The sequence below is a fragment of the Cygnus olor genome, chromosome Z, assembly GCF_009769625.2.
Source record: "Cygnus olor isolate bCygOlo1 chromosome Z, bCygOlo1.pri.v2, whole genome shotgun sequence".
In the NCBI taxonomy this organism is placed as follows: domain Eukaryota; kingdom Metazoa; phylum Chordata; class Aves; order Anseriformes; family Anatidae; genus Cygnus; species Cygnus olor.
The window spans coordinates 75,014,809-75,034,873 of record NC_049198.1 but is presented as its reverse complement, the minus strand read 5'-3'; the positions used below and the strand labels follow the sequence as shown (position 1 = coordinate 75,034,873).

Sequence of the window (20,065 nt, the reverse complement as noted above, 5' to 3'; positions counted from 1 at the left end):
TGTTACATTCATACACCAAAAGCTATTTAAAACATTATTTGCATGACAATGTGTTGTTCTGTCTACAGTAAAACTGATGATATAAGGCACACCATTTGTAAGTGCTTAGAAGACAACAACATTAGTTGTAAAAGACAACAGTTTGGCAAGAATAAATTGTGTCAGGCCATGTAATTCCTTCTGTGTCAGGACAACAGGTCTTTGCAGACACACATGTACTGCCACTGCTGTGAGAAATGGTACTTCAAGGATGCAGTGAAGTAAAAGATCTAAATAGAGCAACAAAAAATTATCTGGAAATGATGACCTGAAAGGAAAATGCTAAAAGAATTAGGACTGAATAGCCTAAGGAGAGCAAAGAAAGACAACAGTCTTCAAATTTTGATAAAGGCTGTAGAAAATAAAAAGGAAATAAGGGCCCCGGGCCAGGCAAGTCTAGTTGGTGTGCCTGCATTGGTCAGTAGCAAGTGACCCTGCTGATGGCTTTGTGCAGGGATGCTGTGGAATGGATGGACACCGCCTCAAGTGGCCCCGGTTTCATGGGGAGGCTGCTACCTCTTCACAGCTGGTGGCCCACCATGGAGCCTGTGCTGAATAGTCAACACACTCAACAGGCAGAGGAGTGGAGACGGATTCCGAAGGAAAATGAGGGACTTACAGCTTTTCACAGAATTTTAGAAATCCAACATGGAAAATTTTGCCTTCAAGTGCATGAACCTGCCAAAGTAAAACTGTACCCTACAGTACAGCATATAGCAAACCCTACTGTACCTGGTGTTTACACTGGCTACACGAAAACTTACTTTTCTGTTTAGGCTAGAACTCAAGGAAGCCCATTTCTTTACTCTGGCTTTAAAAAGACTTCTCTTTTTCTTTTTTCTTTTTTTTTAAATTTTTTTCCACATGCATTAACAGAGATTTTGCTCTATCTGTAAATACTCCTAAAACTGCTAATAGCATATGGTACGAGCTTAATAGACACCCATAAATTGTTACAGGAGTTGTGCTTTCTAGGCTTATTTCCTCATCTTGCCTTGGATAACCATTACAGCTCCTTGCACTGTGAATGTCCCTATAGTGACTGGGTAACTACAAAGCATTTGTACTGAGTTTTAGGAATTACCTGCATATCGGAATCTGAAATAGCTTGTAAAGGACACACAAATATCATGCTTTTTTCTACTCCTTATGTGAGCAGGACTGAGCTCTGCTTCTCTGATTATTTTCCTCTTATTAACTGAACATTTGGTTCTCATAGACCTCTTATAAATTCTCCCTCTGAAACAAATAGAGAAAAAAAAATTCCTCAATCAGGGAAAAGGTAGCAGTCAACACTTGTGCACAAAAGCACTTTTGACTTTGCTTTGCAAGACAGTTTCTCTTGTCCCTCTCTCTCCCTTCTCCTGGTTTCCCTTTCATAAACTATAATGAGAAGCACAGTAGCAGAGTTGTACACCTGAATGAATGTAAGGCATCATGGAAATATGGGCTTGTGTACGGGGAGGATATGTTAAACCTCCTCGTCTTGCCTTCTGATTTGGTGCAAGTCCTAATTTCCATTACAAAAGTCGTTTTTGGGTCTGTGATTGCATTGCCACAGATACATACAGCAAGCTGGGTCAGATCCTTGCTGCTCACTGACAGGTGTGCTCTGTACTGAATCCATGTGTCTCAGGTTCATCCTCTAGCATGGGTTGTCCCACCGTGGGTGTAGGTCCTATTTCAGAGAAATGCAAGTCTGGGAGAGGAGCCACATGGTCAAGTCCACGCTCTAAGTTGATATTCCTCATTCAGGCTCCACAAGTATCTCAACAGCTTCCTCAGGGTGAGGAGCTGAATCACCAGGGTCGAGCTATGGGTTTCAGCTCCGTCTTCCCACAAGCTAACTGCGTGAGGGAACCACAGCTCTCTGGGTTTTAAAGAGGCTCCCTGCATAGACATGTTTTCTGGTAGATGGCTGGAAGTGCCTGACTGCATACAGATACCATGTGAAGACTGCCAGCAGGACGTGCCTACAGAAAACAGGGGGATCAGCAGCTTTTGTTCGTAGTGAGCTGGAGAGCGAGCCATACATAACAGGCTACAGTTATGTACAGTGTCTGGAAGAACAAAAACATTCTTCCCCTGTGGAATATTATCTGGAGCTTTCATGTGACCAGCACTAAGTGTTAATTTCCAGCCATTTGAGGCTGGAATTTTTCCTCTCCCTCCGTTTCCTGAGCCGAATTTGTTAACATTTGGAAGTGGGTATTCTGTCTGGTGGCAAAACACAGGGTTGGAGTCAGGGTTTTTGAGTTGGTCTGTAGTTTGGGAACAGAAACAAGCCTCCAGACAGCTTTTGTCCACTCGAGAACAGATGGGATGAATTATCTTCTGATGGTTTATAAGATCCAAGACCAAAGAAGATGCTGTGCAGTGAAGTTCAGAACTGCTAAACTGTACCAAAAGGAAAGTGAATAGTAAGATCTACCTATCAATTTAGTGTTAGTTTCATAGGGAAATGAAGAAGATAAAAGCAATATTAGCAACGATTCAAAATAATGCAAAGCTACACAAAATACATATCGAGTCAATGGAGCTGTACAACATCACCAATGGCCACCCCCATCTGCAGGGTGAAATTAGTGCTAATCAGTTGCAGGCTTGTACTGCAGTTGAACCCAAACAAAAATCGGCTTCTATGCAGTCTACCCGAATGTAGCCCAAAGCTAATATTACAGTTTTGTGCCTATTTACGTTATTAAGACATTATGTCTTAAACTGTCAAGCTCGAGTACATTTGTAACAAATGAACATACATATTTAACCATCTAAAAAAAAGCAGATTTTAGAAATCTTAAGGAACCAAATCTGTTTGAACAGTTTCCAACGAATTGCAAGGTATATAAGTTTAGCTGTTCAGTTTCTAGCATCCACCTCTGGTAGGGTTCTTTTTACGTGGGCATGCAGATCAAGCACATATACTGGACAAGGAGTCAGTTGTCTGGGGAAATGTAGTTCTGGGAAAACAATAAGTATTGGATTTCTGATAAAGCAATAAAGCTTGGACTCCTCTGATGCTTGCTATATTTTTACCACAGTCATTTTTATTTCTATCCATTAACACCAAGGGAGAATTAATGTATTTTTATTTTTATTTTTTAAAGGGGCAGGAGGGAGGAAGGAAAAACAAAGTTTGAGAAATCATGCCATAGCTACAGCTTCTTATTTATGAAGTTATAGTTAGCAGCACATGAAGTGTTACAATTCATTCATGCTTTATAGTTCAGGACAACTGATAACGGAAAAGTACTTTAAAGAAAGATTTACAAAAGGAAAGAAAGTCAGCAGACTCTCCAGTTAATTGCTGGAGGAGAACAAAATCTTGTTTGTTATTACCCTGCCAAGTTTACATTTGCATGCTTTATTTTCTTGGATAGAGTCACTGAAGTTTAGTAATAACAAAGATTTTATTTAACAAAAATAACACTGTTTGGATGATAGATGAGTGAGGGAGAGGAGGGAAAGAAAGGAGACGATAAGATACCAGTGGAATAGACACCAAAGTGGGCTGAGTGCTCAAGAAGAAGAATGACTTCATTGCATGCTGACAGTCTTGCATGACTGTAATGTAATTTCAGTATCCTCTGCTACATTGCCCTGGAGATGAGGAACTTGTTACAGGGAGAATTCATCAGCGGGGAGAAAAGAAAAAGAGAGACGGATGTCTGTACCAGAGTTTAAAGTTTTTGGTTCATCCCCTAATGTGTTATCTTGTCTTCAGCCTCTCTGCATCCCACAGCACTCTGTTGTGCAGGGGTGTTTGAGAATAAACATTCTGAGCTGGATCTTGTCTGGTGCCATTTTATTTCAGCTTATTATGAAGATTGGGCTGAAGCCAACTATAAAATTTAGATCTGAGTTAAGTTTCTAAACCCTGCCAAAGTTAGTGTGGTCTGATCCAAACTTTTGTTTCACGTCTCTCTCTTCTTTGTACGGTCTTTTATCAGAGCCACATGTGGAGGTGGTTCTTCAGCATTTTCTGAAACATCCTTCATGCTTTGAGAAATAACTTTTAAATGCAGATATATGTATATAAATATCCTGTGGAAAAGTCTATGAGATAAGTTCAATAACCTTGATTGAATGTTGCTGCTGAAACTGCTCTGTAGCTACGTCTGCCACCTCCGTGTGGACATTCTCTGTCCCCAGGTCTCTGTGCCCTGCCTGTCTGCAGCTGCTTACCACTGATAAGCAGCAGGAAGGTCTGTGGTACTCCTCAGGGGTGGAAGGAGGCACTGGCAGGTCTATGCTTCTTATCAAGTCTGTCTGGCATTGCTGCACGCTTGGTGCTGCATGGCTAAATGGTTTCCTCACCTACATGAGGAAACCTGTTGTCTGCTCAAGGGACCCTGCTCCCTGATGCCCTCTGTGAGGAGCTCTGCCTCCTTGAGTGGTGAGGAACTGCCAAAAAGCAGCTGGAGAGTATCAGAAAGGACTCTCTAGAACCACACACAATTTCATGGATTTTATTTCCCTATAGATTTCCTATTTTAATATCTCAGGACCCTGATATTATATCCCCTACCAGACTAGCCTTGAAATATTCTTTTTAAGCTGGGCATGAAATGTCTTCCTGTTCCTGGGACAATGTGAAATAGAATAAAAACAAACAAACAAAAATCCAACAGTCTTGAACTCTCAGGAAATCTTGGCAAGAGTCCAGGAAAAGAGCACAGCACTCTTATGTCAATCACAACATTTTATTTTAACGTTCACATGAAAGAAGAAATAGTTCGTTTGTCTCCATGCTACAATTTCTTCTTTTTATGTGATTGCCAGAAAATCCCCAAATCCCACAAAAAAAAAAAAGAAAAAAGAAAAAGAAGAAATAGAATTAAGCTTTCTTTTTTTTTTTTTTAATATTTTTAAAGAGAAATTGATCTTGCAGCCAGTAAACTTGACTTTTCTGATGAGAAGCATTTAGTTGCAAAATTTCTTCCAGCTCTTCTCGTCTTTAAGCACTCCTTGCGTGCACGAGGATAAGACCAGAGCAGGGACAGCAGAGCTGCTGGTGGGGCACACGTGCAGCCCTGGGGGGGTCCCCACTGGGTTACCTGGAGAGGAGCTAGGTGAGGAGGTGGCTGCATCCCCTTCTCAGACTACGCAGCTGATGTGCTGGCAGAGCATTTTTCCCAAGAAAAAAGACAATTTAGCAGTCAAACACATTATTGGGTTAACCTTTATTTCTTTCTGATGACTGGAAACGCTGCTTCTCCTTCTTGTGCTCTTTTGGTGTTGAAGATACTCAGCTAGTCCCCTCTCTGCCATTTCAGGTGTCGTATTCCCCTACTCTCCGCGGCTGGGTCGTTACAACCTGAACTTCCACGAGGCTCAGAAAGCCTGCCTGGACCAGGACTCCATCATCGCCTCCTTCGATCAGCTCTACGAGGCCTGGAGGTCCGGGCTGGACTGGTGCAATGCGGGCTGGCTCAGCGATGGCTCCGTGCAGTACCCCATCACCAAGCCCAGGGAGCCCTGTGGGGGGAAGAACACGGTGCCTGGCGTCAGGAATTACGGTTTCTGGGACAAGGATAAGAGCCGCTACGATGTGTTCTGCTTCACCTCAAACTTCAATGGTAAGAGCTGGGCTCGCTTCTACCTCGCAAGCGACCATTTCAGAAAAGAAAGCGACGCCGACAGCAGCAAAGGGCAGCAGATGACACTTAGCTGGCCAAAGTTTGCGTCAGCTTTGGGAAATATTGCTGTTGAATTTACCAAGACATGCCCAGAGTAATGCTGTCTTTGCCACATGTTCACACAGATAATTTTTAAAACTTGGAGTCGTACTGGCAGTAGTTTCTAATATCTCCACTTTCACCCCATTAGTATTAATGCAATACCTTTTTAATGCTATTTGCCCAGGTTCTTTCAGCTACAGTGATGAAGAAATCAGTAATTCCTTTAATTGAACTTCCCCACTGAATTCAATTATAACTATGATGTTTTACAACTTAAATGTCACCAAAACAAAGTTCTGATTGCCACTTCATCTCTGGTGTTGTCTCAAGCAGCTCCAACTCATACACCAAGTCTAATATGACTAATACTTCCTTGTCAGTAAAGCTGTTTCTGGCTCTTGTGCCTAATAATTTAGATATCTAATCTTAGTACACTGTCAAAACCAAAATATGTTCGCTCTAGCTCTGAGCTTGGTTTGCTCTAAACCTTATTTTAGTGACTGCAAGATTTCTACTGTTAGTAGCAGAACTGTTAGTAGGTGTGAAATGAGCTGATCTCAGCCTGCTATCATTTAATCTAGTGCCTGAAAAGGATTTACAGAGCGTGGCTGTGAATGAGAGGAGCACTGCAAGTGAGCAGTGCAAAAGCAGTCTCCAATCTTCTGCAACATCATGCTCATGGGTAATTCCTGTTTGGAGTCCAGCCCCACCAGAGCAAGGAGCATGGCCTTTTTTGTGTTGTGCTCAGATTGATTATTCACACTGAAGCATTTGTGCTCTACAGCACGCAAAAAAATAAACATAAGCTTTGCTCTTAGAAGAGATGTTCTGTCCCACCCTCTCAGAAAAACAAAACAAAACAAAAACAAACAAACAAACAAAACGACTACAAAACAACAAATCCTGAAACCAACAATATCAAAAATGAGACTGGATGTACTCTGAAACAAATGTTTATCTGATTTTTATCATGCTACATCATTCCGTGAAATGCTGGCTCATATTTTTTCTTGCTCCACTGATTCAAGGTGAAATCTTGTACGAGCTCATTGTATGCAGATTTAAATCTGTAGTAATGAAATAGCACTAAGTAATAAAATGAACTAGGGGAAAAAATAAATTTGACAGCTGCACCATTTAAAGTGCTTGCAGGGCAAACATTTGTGATCACTGCTCACTAATGACCACCCTTTTCCATACTAGTAGCTCAACAGTATCTCTTATGGGAAGATAAAAATCATTTCTGAAAAAAAAAAAAAAAAGATAAAAAGGTACTGATAGACAAATATTGTCTGTACACTAATACAGCAAGATAGAGAAGGAGAGAAGAGGAATGAGGTAAGGTGAGGACAAGGTATACAGGTGGCAAAGAGATCAAAGAAATCAAAGATCCATTAAAATGGATCTCATGCTTGGGGAGTTGGTTAAACTGCTCTGCAAGACAGAATGCCACCCAGCGACAGGATGATGTAAAGAGCTGAGCGCCAATTTCCCCGTCTCCCTGTAGCTCATCACCATATGAGTCTCTCAAGCTACCAGCAGAAAACCTGGACATACCCTTCTGTGTCCCTTCTATGTTCTCCACTGTTCATATCCCAAGCGCACCTTAACATCCACAATAATCCCAGGAACCCTCCCAGAATGCCAGCTTCCTACTGGCATCTCAGAAGTTCAGATAGCTTATACGTGCTTAACAATGTCATGAGTGTTCTCACTGTAAAGGGAAAAACCTGATAATAACCCTATTTGCCACCAGGTTGCAATTGCCAAAGATAGTGGCTATGGGCACTGAGCTATTTCTGGAACACACAATATTGATCCTCTCAGCTCAGGAACAGCCAAGGAAAATGAGAAGTGGTTAGGACACCATGCATTTCCAACAGTGGCAGTGACTGCTGGAGTCTCCTGACGGTGTGAAACAGAGAAGCCTTCAGCTCTATGTGAGGGAGCTGGAAAAACGCCAGGGGCCCCAGGATCAGAGGCATGTAAGGCTAGCTTAAAAAAAAATAAAATAAAATAAAATAAAACTCAAAGAGTGTTAGTTGTATGAGCTGCTACTGTGAATAACGAGGGTGTGTGAGGTTTACATTGGGTTCTTTTTAGAGAAGGAAATCTCAAAAATACTTTACGATCTCAAGGAAGATTAAAAAAAAAAAAGAAGAAAGAAAGAAAGCCTCAGTTTTAAATAGTTGAGGCTTGGGTTTTACATGGAGAAGAAAGGTACACGATGACAAAATTACATTCAGTCATTAAGGTGAAAAATGAAAATATAGTCTTCAATGCAGTGAGCTCCAGTCCAGATTCAGTGTTTTCACTCTGGATCTACTGGAGTCCCTCTGTGGTAAACTGAGTACACCAAGAAATAATGACAAAAATTTGTTTTGGTGCTGTTAGAAATGAATTCTGCACTCATTCCTTTTAACTGCACAGTGAAATTGTTTCAGCAGAGTTCTTCTGCAATGCAGTATAAAATAATCTTAGTACTTTATGAAAATTACCCTCTACAGTGTCTTTTCTCAGACTAGTTTAAGTGCAGTACTTGAGCATTTTGTTCTGCCTGTGTAACTGTGTCATTCAGGTCATTCACAGAGGATTTTTTTTTTGTCTTTTGTGGCTGTGCAGGTAAAGTCAAACACCCCAAAATGGATCATCTGCTTTTTGAAAACTGTAGTACCAGCATTTTACCAGTTTATAGGAATATGTAATGATATATATATAGAGAGAACTATACAAAGAGTATCATTATCATAATTCTGTCTATATGCTTACTATTCAGAGTTCAAGAATAAGACCATACGGCTGTGCAGGAAAGGTGGTCCTTTTCTGTACAAGTATTGCAGCAGGAATTCAAGTCCCACAGACCCAAAATGGCATAGGACAAAGAATGTGTAATGATACAGCTGAGGGTTATTCTTTACTTAATTTCAAATGGTTTCTCAATGGGAGCAGTGAGTCTCCCACAGGAAAACCATGGGAATCTCTGACACTGGAAAGTGTTAGGCAAGCTAAATATAGAATCATAGAATCATAGAATCGTAGAATATCCCGAGTTGGAAGGGACCCATAAGGATCATCAAGTCCAACTCCTGGCACCGCACAGGTCTACCCAAAATTTTAGACCACGTGACTAAGTGCACAGTCCAATCGCTTCTTAAATTCAGACGGGCTTGGTGCAGTGACTACTTCCCTGGGGAGCCTGTTCCAGTGTGTGACCACCCTCTCGGTGAAGAACCTCTTCCTGATGTCCAGCCTAAACTTCCCCTGCCTCAGCTTAATACTGTTCCTGCGGATCCTGTCACTGGTGATAACGGAGAATAGGTCGCCTGCCTCTCCACTCCCCCTCGTGAGGAAGTTGTAGACTGCGATGAGGTCCCCCCTCAGCCTCCTCTTCTCCAGGCTGAACAGGCCGAGTGACCTCAGCCACTCCTCATATGCCTTCCCCTCTAGGCCCTTCACCATCTTCGTACCCTCCTCTGGACACTCTTTTTGCACTGTGGTGCCCAGAACTGCACACAGTACTCGAGGTGAGGCCGCACCAGTGCAGAGTAGAGCGGGACAATCACTTCCCTTGACCGACTAGCAATGCCGTGCTTGATGCACCCCAGGATACGGTTGGCCCTCCTGGCTGCCAGGGCACACTGCTGGCTCATATTCAACTTGCTGTCAACCACAACCCCCAGATCCCTCTCTGCAGGGCTGCTCTCCAGCGTCTTGTTGCCCAGTCTGTACATATAGCCAGGGTTGCCCCATTATAGCCAGGGTTGCCCCGATAGACATATCTATCAACTCCTTTATAATTAAACACTTTCAAACAAAAAAGGGTATAACTAGGGCTTGTGTCACACTTTCAGCTCATTAACGTGCATTTTGTTATGTACTTTGCACACAGAACTGCAATGCATAATTGATTTGCTATCAGCTCTAGCAAAATTGGATAAAAATCTCATGTTAACAAAATTAAAAATACAAAGAATTAATTTTAGGGATCATGTTGAAAATGCAGCTGTGAACCACCTGTTTACTTCAGTAATGCAGGTGATAAACTACCCACCACCATTTACAGGGGAGGAAGTGGTAGAAGGTCTTTTTTCAATAATGCATGCTGACCGTTCCAGATAAGCAGAGTAGTTGATCTCTGGGAACACGTAACTGTTGCTCTAAAAAGGGGAACAAAACTATGCAAAGTGAAATTATGTGCCCTTTCCTAAAAGCGGGTGCACTAGAGTCGGGGGGAGGTCTTGAAGAGGTTTTTCAAAAATTGTTCCCACCTCTTTAATGCACAGGTTTAAAGTCAGTCACCGGAGTTGATCACTGTATTTCGGCATGCTTACTGTGACCTTATTTTTGAAGGAATTTATTTTCAATATGTTCAGCTTTGGAGAACAATGGCCTTGCCCAGCCGGTTTTTGTGGCTGTGAGGTGTCCTGAGCTGTACAGGTCTGTGGAGCAGATGATACAGTCAACGTTGTGCTGCCAGCTGGGAATGCCCCTCGCTGCCATTTGAAACCATGCATTTACTCTTTGCACAGCGAAACAATTCAACCTGTTCCTTCATAAGCTTTTCAGCCTGCATGCAGACTGCTGACTTCAAGGGGCATCCCATGCCCTGCATCAGTCTTAGGGCTCAGCCCCAACCCTTAGGTATTCGATGACTAGCTGCGGATGAAGGCATCCTCCCTGAGCACACAGGCATCTCTGTGTTAGCTCTTTTGCACAGAACATAGCAGGTGGGGTGGTGCTGCCTTTTGGTGCCTCTGAGTGTGCTTTGTCTACACCCAGTTTTGATTAAAAAAAACCCTTCGCCTCAAAACACCCCATTTAGAGCTGAGGTTGGAAGGAATCTTCACTGGCAATGCATCCCTCAGGCTCCCACAGTCACAGGATGTAGCTATTTAGGTCAAGTGCTCAGGTTTTCCTCTCTAAGCCGTTCCATTACATGCAAAAGCTTAAAATGGCTGTAATAAATGGAGTTTGATTAGGTTTGTATAAAACCCCTGCCCTTTGATTTGGAGTGAGAAGTCAAGCCAAGCACACTCATCCTCTGTGGGAGTGACCTAACTACCAGCTATTAATGAGAGACAGAGGGTTAATGCCCCCCTCCCCTTCCATCCTTCCACATGAATTAATGAAAACTAAAATTGAGCAGTTGCCATTTAGGAGGCCTTCTAACCTGTTGGCAGGGAAAAAAAACACAGCAAATCTGCACTCAGTTTATTGACAGTGTTTTATTTAATCAGATGTTCTGGATGCACGTTCCACCCTTGTGGGGCTTGCTATTAAAGTTCTCCTATTTAGGGAAGGGGCAGAGTATAGGAGTTTTTATTATTGATGTCATATGTCAAAAGCCTGACCTTACTGCAAATCCCTAGGAAATTACATTCCACTGACATATGGTTTGAAGAGCAACTAATAAGCTAGGTGAAGTTTACATACTATCAGTCCAAATCCCTGTTCCCTTAAGTCTGAAATCCTATTTGCTTTGGGGAAACCTCTTAATAACCTAGTAGGAACAGGTTTCCACTTAATAAACATTTTTCTTCAGCAACACCCTGTAAATGCTGTCAACTTGCTGAGCTGGAGTCAACCAAGCATTTTACAAAGGTGTGGATAATCTGCTCTCAACAGTTTTCTGTGAAAACACTGTAGATATTGTTTCTGACAACAGTGAAATTGTTTAAAAGGTTCTTCTCCACTACAGCCACAATGTAAATGCTTTTTTTTTAATGATTCCTGTCACAGTATAAAATTTCAAACCTTCACGCAAAGCTAATTGAATTATCTTTATATTTTCATCTGACCTGACATTTCTTCACTTGAAAAAAGAAAAAAAAACTGTGTTTTTTTGCTGGGATCTAGAGCTGATGTAACTCTTCTTCTTTACCATTGGTTTTCCTTTACCAAGAAAATAATTTGTGCAGGATACAGTTTGTTTTTAACCATATATTAAGAGGAAGAAAATGGATATTATTTCAGAGTACATAATTTAGAAGCTGAGATAGTGCTTGCCCCACATGAATGAATTGATTTGTTTCTTAGCCAAATTCCCCCTTTTACAGAACAGTCAGATTGAAAATGTTGTGAATTTATTTGGAAATTTGATAAATAAACCTAAGTATAATGAGTGAAAGGCTAACAATGAATTTATATTGCCTTGATAAGTGAAATTAATGTCGGTATTATTGCTGCTCCTGGATTAATACAGGGGACTTCCTCTTTGAATGTTACTTGCTGGCATATGTTTTCATTACCTTGAGACAGAGTCACATTTTTCTTAGTAGCACTATCAGCTCAATGCGATCATAAGGCAAGGATATGTCCTTTGATGCCTAAACAGAAACAGAGTTGCAGAACTGCTGTGAAAGTTTGTGATGCTGCTAATGAGGACTTATGGCAGGCATGGTTTTGATCTGCCAGAGCTTCAAACTCTGCTTCTGAGAAGCTGTGCAATTTTCCTCTTTCTTCGAGGAAAAAAAAAAAAAAAAAAAAGAGGTTTAAGTTGGGCTTGTACTTAATCAGAAACAAGGTCACTGCCTTGTTAGAGAGTAAAACTGCATGTGTTAGCTGCAGCCACCCTCACCCAAGTGCTATCAGTGGCCAAATCTTGCTATGTCATGCTGCTGAGAAGAAAACTCACAAGGGCTTTAGTCTTATGTTGAGAGCATGATGTAAAATTACACTGCTTTGGACATTTCACTAATTTCCTTTCTCTACTGCTAAGATGCAGCTGTATGAGGTCTGCTTTGCCTGAGATCTGTGGGATCCTCGGGCATTTTACTGGATTGTCATTGGCACCTTGTTGGTAAATGCATCTGGCACCTTAACGTTAGGTGCAGAGCAAGCACCTGGCTGAAAACCAGGTTATCTGCCAGCATCCCTCTTCCCCACCTTTTTTCTCCCTGTTATTAGACCTCTACATCCAGAGGAGAAAAATACATTACAACGGGTCAGTTAGCACTGGATGCCAGTGAGGGTGGAGATGCCATGCCATGCTAAGTTAGCAGAAATGAGTATAATGCTATATGTTTGTTTAGATTGTCCTTCTCTGCCTGCTGTATTTTTTTCTCCCAATCCCAGTATTTATCAATTCACTACAGAAAAGCTTAAAACCTTATTCACAGCACAACAACTGACTTTCAGAGTCCCAAATCAGCCACTGTTTGGCCTGATTCTGCAGTGGTACATCCCCATTTCTACTCAAAACCTACCTTGATAATATTGCATCATGACACTTAAGACTCTCTTCTTTCTCTCGCTAGGTCGTTTTTACTATCTAATACACCCGACCAAGCTGACCTATGATGAGGCTGTACAGGCCTGCTTGAAGGACGGCGCTCAGATCGCCAAAGTTGGCCAGATATTTGCTGCCTGGAAGCTCCTGGGATATGACCGTTGCGACGCTGGCTGGCTGGCGGACGGCAGCGTCCGCTACCCGATCTCCAGACCAAGGAAACGCTGCAGCCCTAATGAGGCCGCCGTTCGCTTTGTAGGCTTCCCCGATAAAAAGCACAAGCTGTATGGTGTCTACTGTTTCAGAGCGTACAACTGAAAATACCTAGAGCACACTAGATTTACATTCATTAAGAACATGTGAAAGATTTCTTTTCGATACGAACTCATGCAAGTTACCAAAACTGTGATAAATCTTTCTTACTGTAAAGAGTGATTTTCATAAACCCAACCCATTAATTTGTTTTTGGTTTTGCTTTAATATTTTTGTAAAAGTATCATTCCATAGATATTTTAAATTAATATAATTTAGTGGAAGCTCTAGGTAAGGAATTTTTAGATCCAAAGTCTTTAGGCTACATCATCCCAACAAAATATAATTTTCATGAATGGGGCATGCAATAGAGCTTGAGAATTGCTAGGACACAATTATGGAATGTAAGGCTACTCAAAGCAGAAGCTTTTAAAAGCACAAATTTTGCATATTTTTACCAGTTTGAGATACACTGCAAATTGATTATATCTGGAGTTTTGAAATAAGATAATGTTTTTGTTTATAGGGGGTCAGTAAGATTTTGCAAAAAAAGAAAAAAAAAAAAGAAAAAAAAAGCCAACATAATAACCACAGCAAGCCAGATGATTAGAAAAGACTGTTTTCACATGGGAATGATATACAGTTTAATAAAAGCAGCTAAAACAATCCACAAAAATAAGATTTGTTTCAGCGTTGAACCCTGTCTTTCTGAAAAATAGGTTTATGATCCAATGCATATGAACAAGCACAATTAGTTCTGAACATTTCAATTGTGTTTTTATTATGTATAAATCATTGATGAAGGAGTGAATAATTAATTAATGAGAAAACCCTATTTTCTTCTTAACTCAAATTAAAGATGCCTGAGAAGTATTGTGTTACCTTTGAGTAGCTTTACTGCGTTATTTTTAAACTCTTAGGCCATTTGCTGAGCAGTATATAGCATCTACTCAGGGCAGTTGTATAAATGAACTGCTGGACAGAAAAATTATAAACTTTAGCAGCTTGACTTTACATTAGCTTTTGAAATATTATTGTCTTAATGAAAGAATATTAGGATATTTAGATTTCTTAGCTATTTACACATCACAAGAAATAAAAATTGGAAAAAAAATGATTAAGTCTTAGAACAAGGTTATTAAATAAAATCTGAAATCAGCTATTAATGTTTAGAAGAGAAAAATACTTTATTTCCTTGCATCTCATATGTATCTAAAATACATCTGCTTTTTAAACTATCAGTGAAAAAAAAAATAGTATCGCTAGCCCTGAATTATTTAGTTAATCCTCCTTAGAGTTAGCAGAAATAAGTACTGAAATACGTTTTTTTCTCTAAATCTGCAGTGGTCTAGGTGGAAGATGTTTACCTATATCTGCCAGTGTCAGAGATAAACATGCACTGTGCATGGTGCCTAGGATTTTCAGAGCTGCCTAAAGTACTAGGTCCTCCCTTAATGCCAATTTGAAGGAATTTGGATTCCTGATGCAAACTCATTCTGGATGCAGCAATTCTTGGTGCTCATCTTCGGATACTTTAATGCAACCAGTTTTTCAGAGAGTGGGTGCTCAAGGCTTTCTGAAAATTTCCTCCACTTATGGTGTCTCAAGCTGGATATCCAAAAAACAGAGGCCACTGATAAAAAAAATAAAAATAAAAATCTTGGTCTTGAGTAATCTCTTAGGCGGTTTTGAAGTTCTCTATCCAGTGTTGGTTCTACCACTTAAAAATGTAGAACTCTTTTCCTACTCTACACTTACTGACTATGAAGATTTCAGAGGACCAATATTTGTATTTTGCAAAGTTTTGTAGCTTCCCGTAGTTTCCGTATCTAAATGAGATACGGTGGTATTATCCAAGTAGAACACAACTGGTAGGCTTTTGTGAACAGTTTAGTTATTTTCCCATGGACATAGCTATATATATCTGATTCCCAATGTGGTGGTGGTCCTGTTTAAAAAAATCTGTGAACAAACCAGGAACAGTACGTGGTAGGACTGGAGCATAGAGATACCATGGTATGAGACGTATTGTACTGGAGTTCATTCCCATTAAGCTCAGAGGCAACTCTCCATCCTCTTTAGTCACTGACAGTATGAGTGTTTGCTCATACTACACAGATGAACCAATCTTGGTGCCAAACCACCCCCTCCCCTTTTTTGTTCAAGTTGTAAGTTGAATTTTTTTGAAAACCTATCATGCAGATATAAATTGAGAGATATTATAGGCCAGGCCCCTATACCCATGTAATTTTTACACATTTTTAAAATCAGTGTCCATTTCACACATTTTCTCAAGCCATTCAGAATATTTTCCAAACACTTGGGAGAAAAATAAACAGGAATGAAAGTAGAAATAAAAATATATATATATATATTTGTGCAGGAGAAAGAATAGGGTGTGCAGACTGTACTGTGACCAATAAGAATACATGTTGTCTCCTGTCCAACCTTCAGAAGTACAGAAAAAGAGGTAGATAGTATCTCTGGAGCTTGGGCAGGGAGGTTGTGGGATGGGAAAGGCCATAGGGAATATCCCATAATGGTTGTTACCCCAGCTAGATCCAGACTTGCTGTAAAGTGGGAAGCCCTTCATGCAGCTGGCTCTAACCTCCCCAGAGATCTGGAGGAGGCTGCATGGTTTTCCTACTGCACAGCAGTTAAGAGACCCTCATGGAATCTCTTTATTATTATTATTATTATTATTGTCTTTTTTTTCTCCTTTTTTTTTTCTTTTCTTTTCTTTTTTTTTTTTTTTTACCTCTCCAGGGAAACCCTTCACAGGGTTTCACCCAGACACATTTTTCTTGCAGGATTGGGGATTATTATGTGCCTGCATAAAAATGTAGTCCTCCAACCCACTCGTGGGGCTGGCTAAAGTGCCCTCACTGCTAGACCAAAGGCACTGCAGGAAAGGCGAATTCAGCCTTTCGTCAACTTTGCAACATGCTGGGGATGGCTGGTCAGGTCCTAAATCACAGCAATCTCAGGCTTGCTCTTGCTTATGCTTTCTGCGCCCGCATCTCGGGGCTGCCGCTGTGACAGCCCGGGCGTAGCGCATCACCCTGCTTTGTGCATCACCTGTGCCGGTGACCGAGGGGGTTTCGTACCACGCACGTGTCCCCTCGGCCCTGGGGATCGCCCCACGGCTCCAGTCTGGCAGCACGGCGAGGCCATGGCACAAGAGGGAACAAGTGGCCCTCGGCTGCCGTGTGAGCACAAGCAGCAAAATGTTATCGCTCAGCTGTAGCTGCAAGTTCGCACTGAAGATAAATGCTTGCTAGGAATCAAATGCTCATGTAATGGAGTCTCAGTTTGTGAATTTACATTCGTCATGTTACTTACAAAAAGCCCAGTAGTCTAACTTGGGATCAAGCTAGTTTTAGATCAGTATATTGATATGCAATATTATATATTATTATAACAGATAAAGTTAATGGGATAGCGTGATGAAAATATGTTTGTATGAAAAATATAATTAGCTCTAATGTAAGCAGGTTTAAAAAACATAAAGTGTATGATTACATGCTAAATGGGCACAAATGGGCAAAAAGACATGAATTCTATTTATTTTTACAGCTACTGACTCCATTTCCTTTTATAATGTCAAATGTCAGGATGTTTTCTTATTTTTGAATAAGCTAGCTAGGTGCTTAAAAAACCTTAAAAAGCAGCTTAAGAACTGGATAAAAGTCTGTGCTGTTTTCTGTTGGCTGGAGAAAATTCTGTCATTAGAATCAATTCATGTTCTCTGTCATTATCTTGTATTTCACAATGCATCTGTATTTTAATGCCCATGAATGACAACAATTAAATCATGTTGTTCTTTTCAATATGATGATTTCTTCTTATTGACTGGATGCTCTTCTACTTCTTTCCCAGAAAAGACAAAAAGGAATGGAAAAGATCAAAGTATGAAAATACTTTGACATAGTAAACATAGTAAACAAAGCAATTACTAGTCAGGGGGAAAAAAGAATAAGACAGAAAGAGAGAAAGAGAGAAAGAGAGAGAGAGAGAGAGAGGGAGAGAAAGGAAAGAAAGGAAAGAAAGGAAGAAAGGAAGGAAGGAAGGAAGAGAGAGAGAGAGAAAAGAGAAAGAAAGAAAAAGAAAGAAAGGAAAGAGAGGAAGAAAGGAAGGAAGGAAGGAAGGAAGAGAGAGAAAAAGAGAAAGAAAGAAAAAGAAAAAGAAAGAAAGAAAAAAGAAATAAAAAAGAAAGAAAGAAAGAAAGAAAGAAAGAAAGAAAGAAAGAAAGAAAGAAAAAGAAAGAGAAAAAGAAAGAAAGAAAGATAAAGAAAGAGAAAAAGAAAGAAAGAAAGAAAGAAAGAAAGAAAGAAAGAAAGAAAGAAAGAAAGAAAGAAAGAAAGAAAGAAAGGAAGGAAGAAAGAAAGGAAGAAAGAAAGGAAGAAAGACAGAAAGAAAGAAAAAGAAAGGAAGAAAGGAAGGAAGAAAGGAAGAAAGAAGGAAAGAAAGAAAGGAAGAAAGGAAGGAAGAAAGGAAGGAAGGAAGGAAGGAAGAAAAAGAAAGGAAGAAAGAAAGAAAAGAAAGAAAGAAGGAAAGAAAGAAAGGAAGAAAGGAAGAAAGGAAGAAAGAAGGAAAGAGAAAGAAAGAAAGAAAGAAAGAAAGAAAGAAAGAAAGAAAGAAAGAAAGAAAGAAAGAAAGAAAGAAAGAAAGAAAGGAGAAAGAAAGAAAGAAAGAAAGAAAAGAAAGAAAATAACTACTCTGTGAAAAAGATTTACAATTAGAATAAAGAGAACCATATTCCAAAGACTTTTGTTTTATGTTTCTTTGAAGCATTTTGAAAGTAGAAATACAAGTGCCAATTTCTATTTTGTGTTTTCTCCCATCTTATAAAATAAAATAAAATATATACAAGGAATTTTTTTTTACTTGGTTGGTATAGTACTCTGCTTTTGCATTACTAGAAATTGGATTTAGAATAACATATCACGTTTTGGTATATCACGTAGTGTCGAGCAAAGAATTAGTTATTAAAAGCATAGAGACAGATTTTCAGCTTCTGTAATCACACAATTTCTGCATTATTTTATTGTTCTGTGCTGGAGATTAAACCCTGAATTTTACATACGGTGCACTGTTTAGCTTAGAAACCAATCTTATAAAAACTCTCAGTCTATCACCCGTCCTTAAAAATTAAATGAAAAAAAGCTTCAAAATGAGTGATCCATTTTTCAGAATAAGGTAAATCTATAATAAAATTAATGCGTGATTGAGATGAACATACTTGATTTTTTAACAACTTGGTTAAAACAATTTTTAAGTGGGTAACATTTTGATTTTACATTAGGCATAAAATTAAAACTGCCTTTGGTAGGAACAGTCTCTCAGTAATTAGGCTTTCCATTTATAGTGGCAGCTTCCATTGGATTACATCCCACTATTCAAAATAGGGATGCTGTCTTCATGTTTGGAATTGGCTGGATTTAAGACATGCATTTGATGGAACTGCCACAGAAATAGAAATGTCTGGATTTTCACCTGAAGACTTACTAAATGAAGCAGTAGGCTGCCATTTTATTTAGCCATTCTCTTATTTACACAGAAAGGATATTAGTAGTTTTCTGTTCACTGAGGACAACAGCTAATTGTTCTTCTTCTTGAGGGTTTTAAGATGCTGGATCTTTCACACTAGCCATTTTCTCCTCTTTTCAGAAGCAGTGATGAAAGTTGAACAAGTACACTACAGAGCAATAAAATTCCAATGTTAGGTAACTTATTATGTTAAACAAAACAACAACAAAAAAAGACTTCTCCAGGTTTCAAATCAAAATACAAAATTAACAAATGCATAGTCTTAATTTTAAGAGAGCTGTATGAACCAGTCATTGTTTGTAAAGGCATGGGTGAAATTATAAAAAGTAATTACTATCAAAAAATAATTACTCATCTTCATATACCATTAATAGTGAAATACACTTGAAAATAGGGATGACACAAAGGTTTATTTAAGAAAAAAGAAAGAAACAGAGAACAATAGTTCAGGTCCTTGTCTTCCACAATGCATTTGCCTTCCCTGTATTGTGGCCAGTAATAACTAAGAAACAAGTTCAAATGTGTAATTTAAAAACAAACAGACAAAACAAAACAAAGAACAAATTGAAATAGATAAGAGTTTGGAAATATTTTTTTTTTTGTTAAGTCTCAAACTGGAAGCAGGAAATTCTCATTAGAAGTCTAATATTTTCCCCTTTTTGTTTGACAATGTCTCAATCTATAAAGCCACTACAGAGTAAAATGTGAAGTCCATCTATTACTTCAATGTTATGCCAGAGGCAAGCAATTGTTTGACTAATAACAACAGTTCTAACGTGAGACTAAGCTAATGAATTATGCACTAGTGAATTTTCCAATGTGTCCAGTGGTTGTTTGATAGATTTGTTATTTTTTTAAAGGTTGGCAAACAAAATGAAAATGGTATGCTTTGATACTAGTTGAATGAGAGTTTTGATTTTTATTCCTTATCAAAAAACATATTGCAAGGCATTTCAGCTTCTTAATGCCTATGCTGTTTTACACTGTATTTACATACAAAACACCCTTTGCATTCCAGTTAATTTCATTCTGATTTCTTCAACAGGAGAACATTAAGTATGTGATTGTCTTTTATGTGGAAAAACATCAGATTTCAAAAATTTTAAGCTCCAACTCAAACAAAGAGTAGAGAAAAGAACAAGTCTTCATTTCAAGAGAAGTGACTTTTGAATCAGTGTCTGATTCTTACTATGGCAAACTTCTGAATCCCAATGCAAAATTAATTTATATTCTATGATACCAAACATGAAGCAGCAGTGACTATTCTTTCTCTCGTCAAGGAATTATTTTTTTTTTGAGTTTTTAGTTTTTTGTT

At 39.3% G+C, this 20,065-nt stretch overlaps 1 protein-coding gene across 1 annotated transcript in view; it reads left to right on the top strand.

Annotated features, from left to right (window-relative positions):
- HAPLN1 (hyaluronan and proteoglycan link protein 1) overlaps window positions 1-17,260 on the top strand; it is a 31,685-nt gene extending 14,425 nt beyond the window's left edge. The window contains exons 3-4 of the mRNA XM_040541774.1: window positions 5,316-5,618; window positions 12,977-17,260. Coding sequence (XP_040397708.1) covers window positions 5,316-5,618; window positions 12,977-13,266 — 593 coding nt within the window. The 3' untranslated portion in view covers window positions 13,267-17,260. The remainder of the gene's footprint in view (window positions 1-5,315; window positions 5,619-12,976) is intronic.
- Window positions 17,261-20,065: the final 2,805 nt, after the last annotated feature.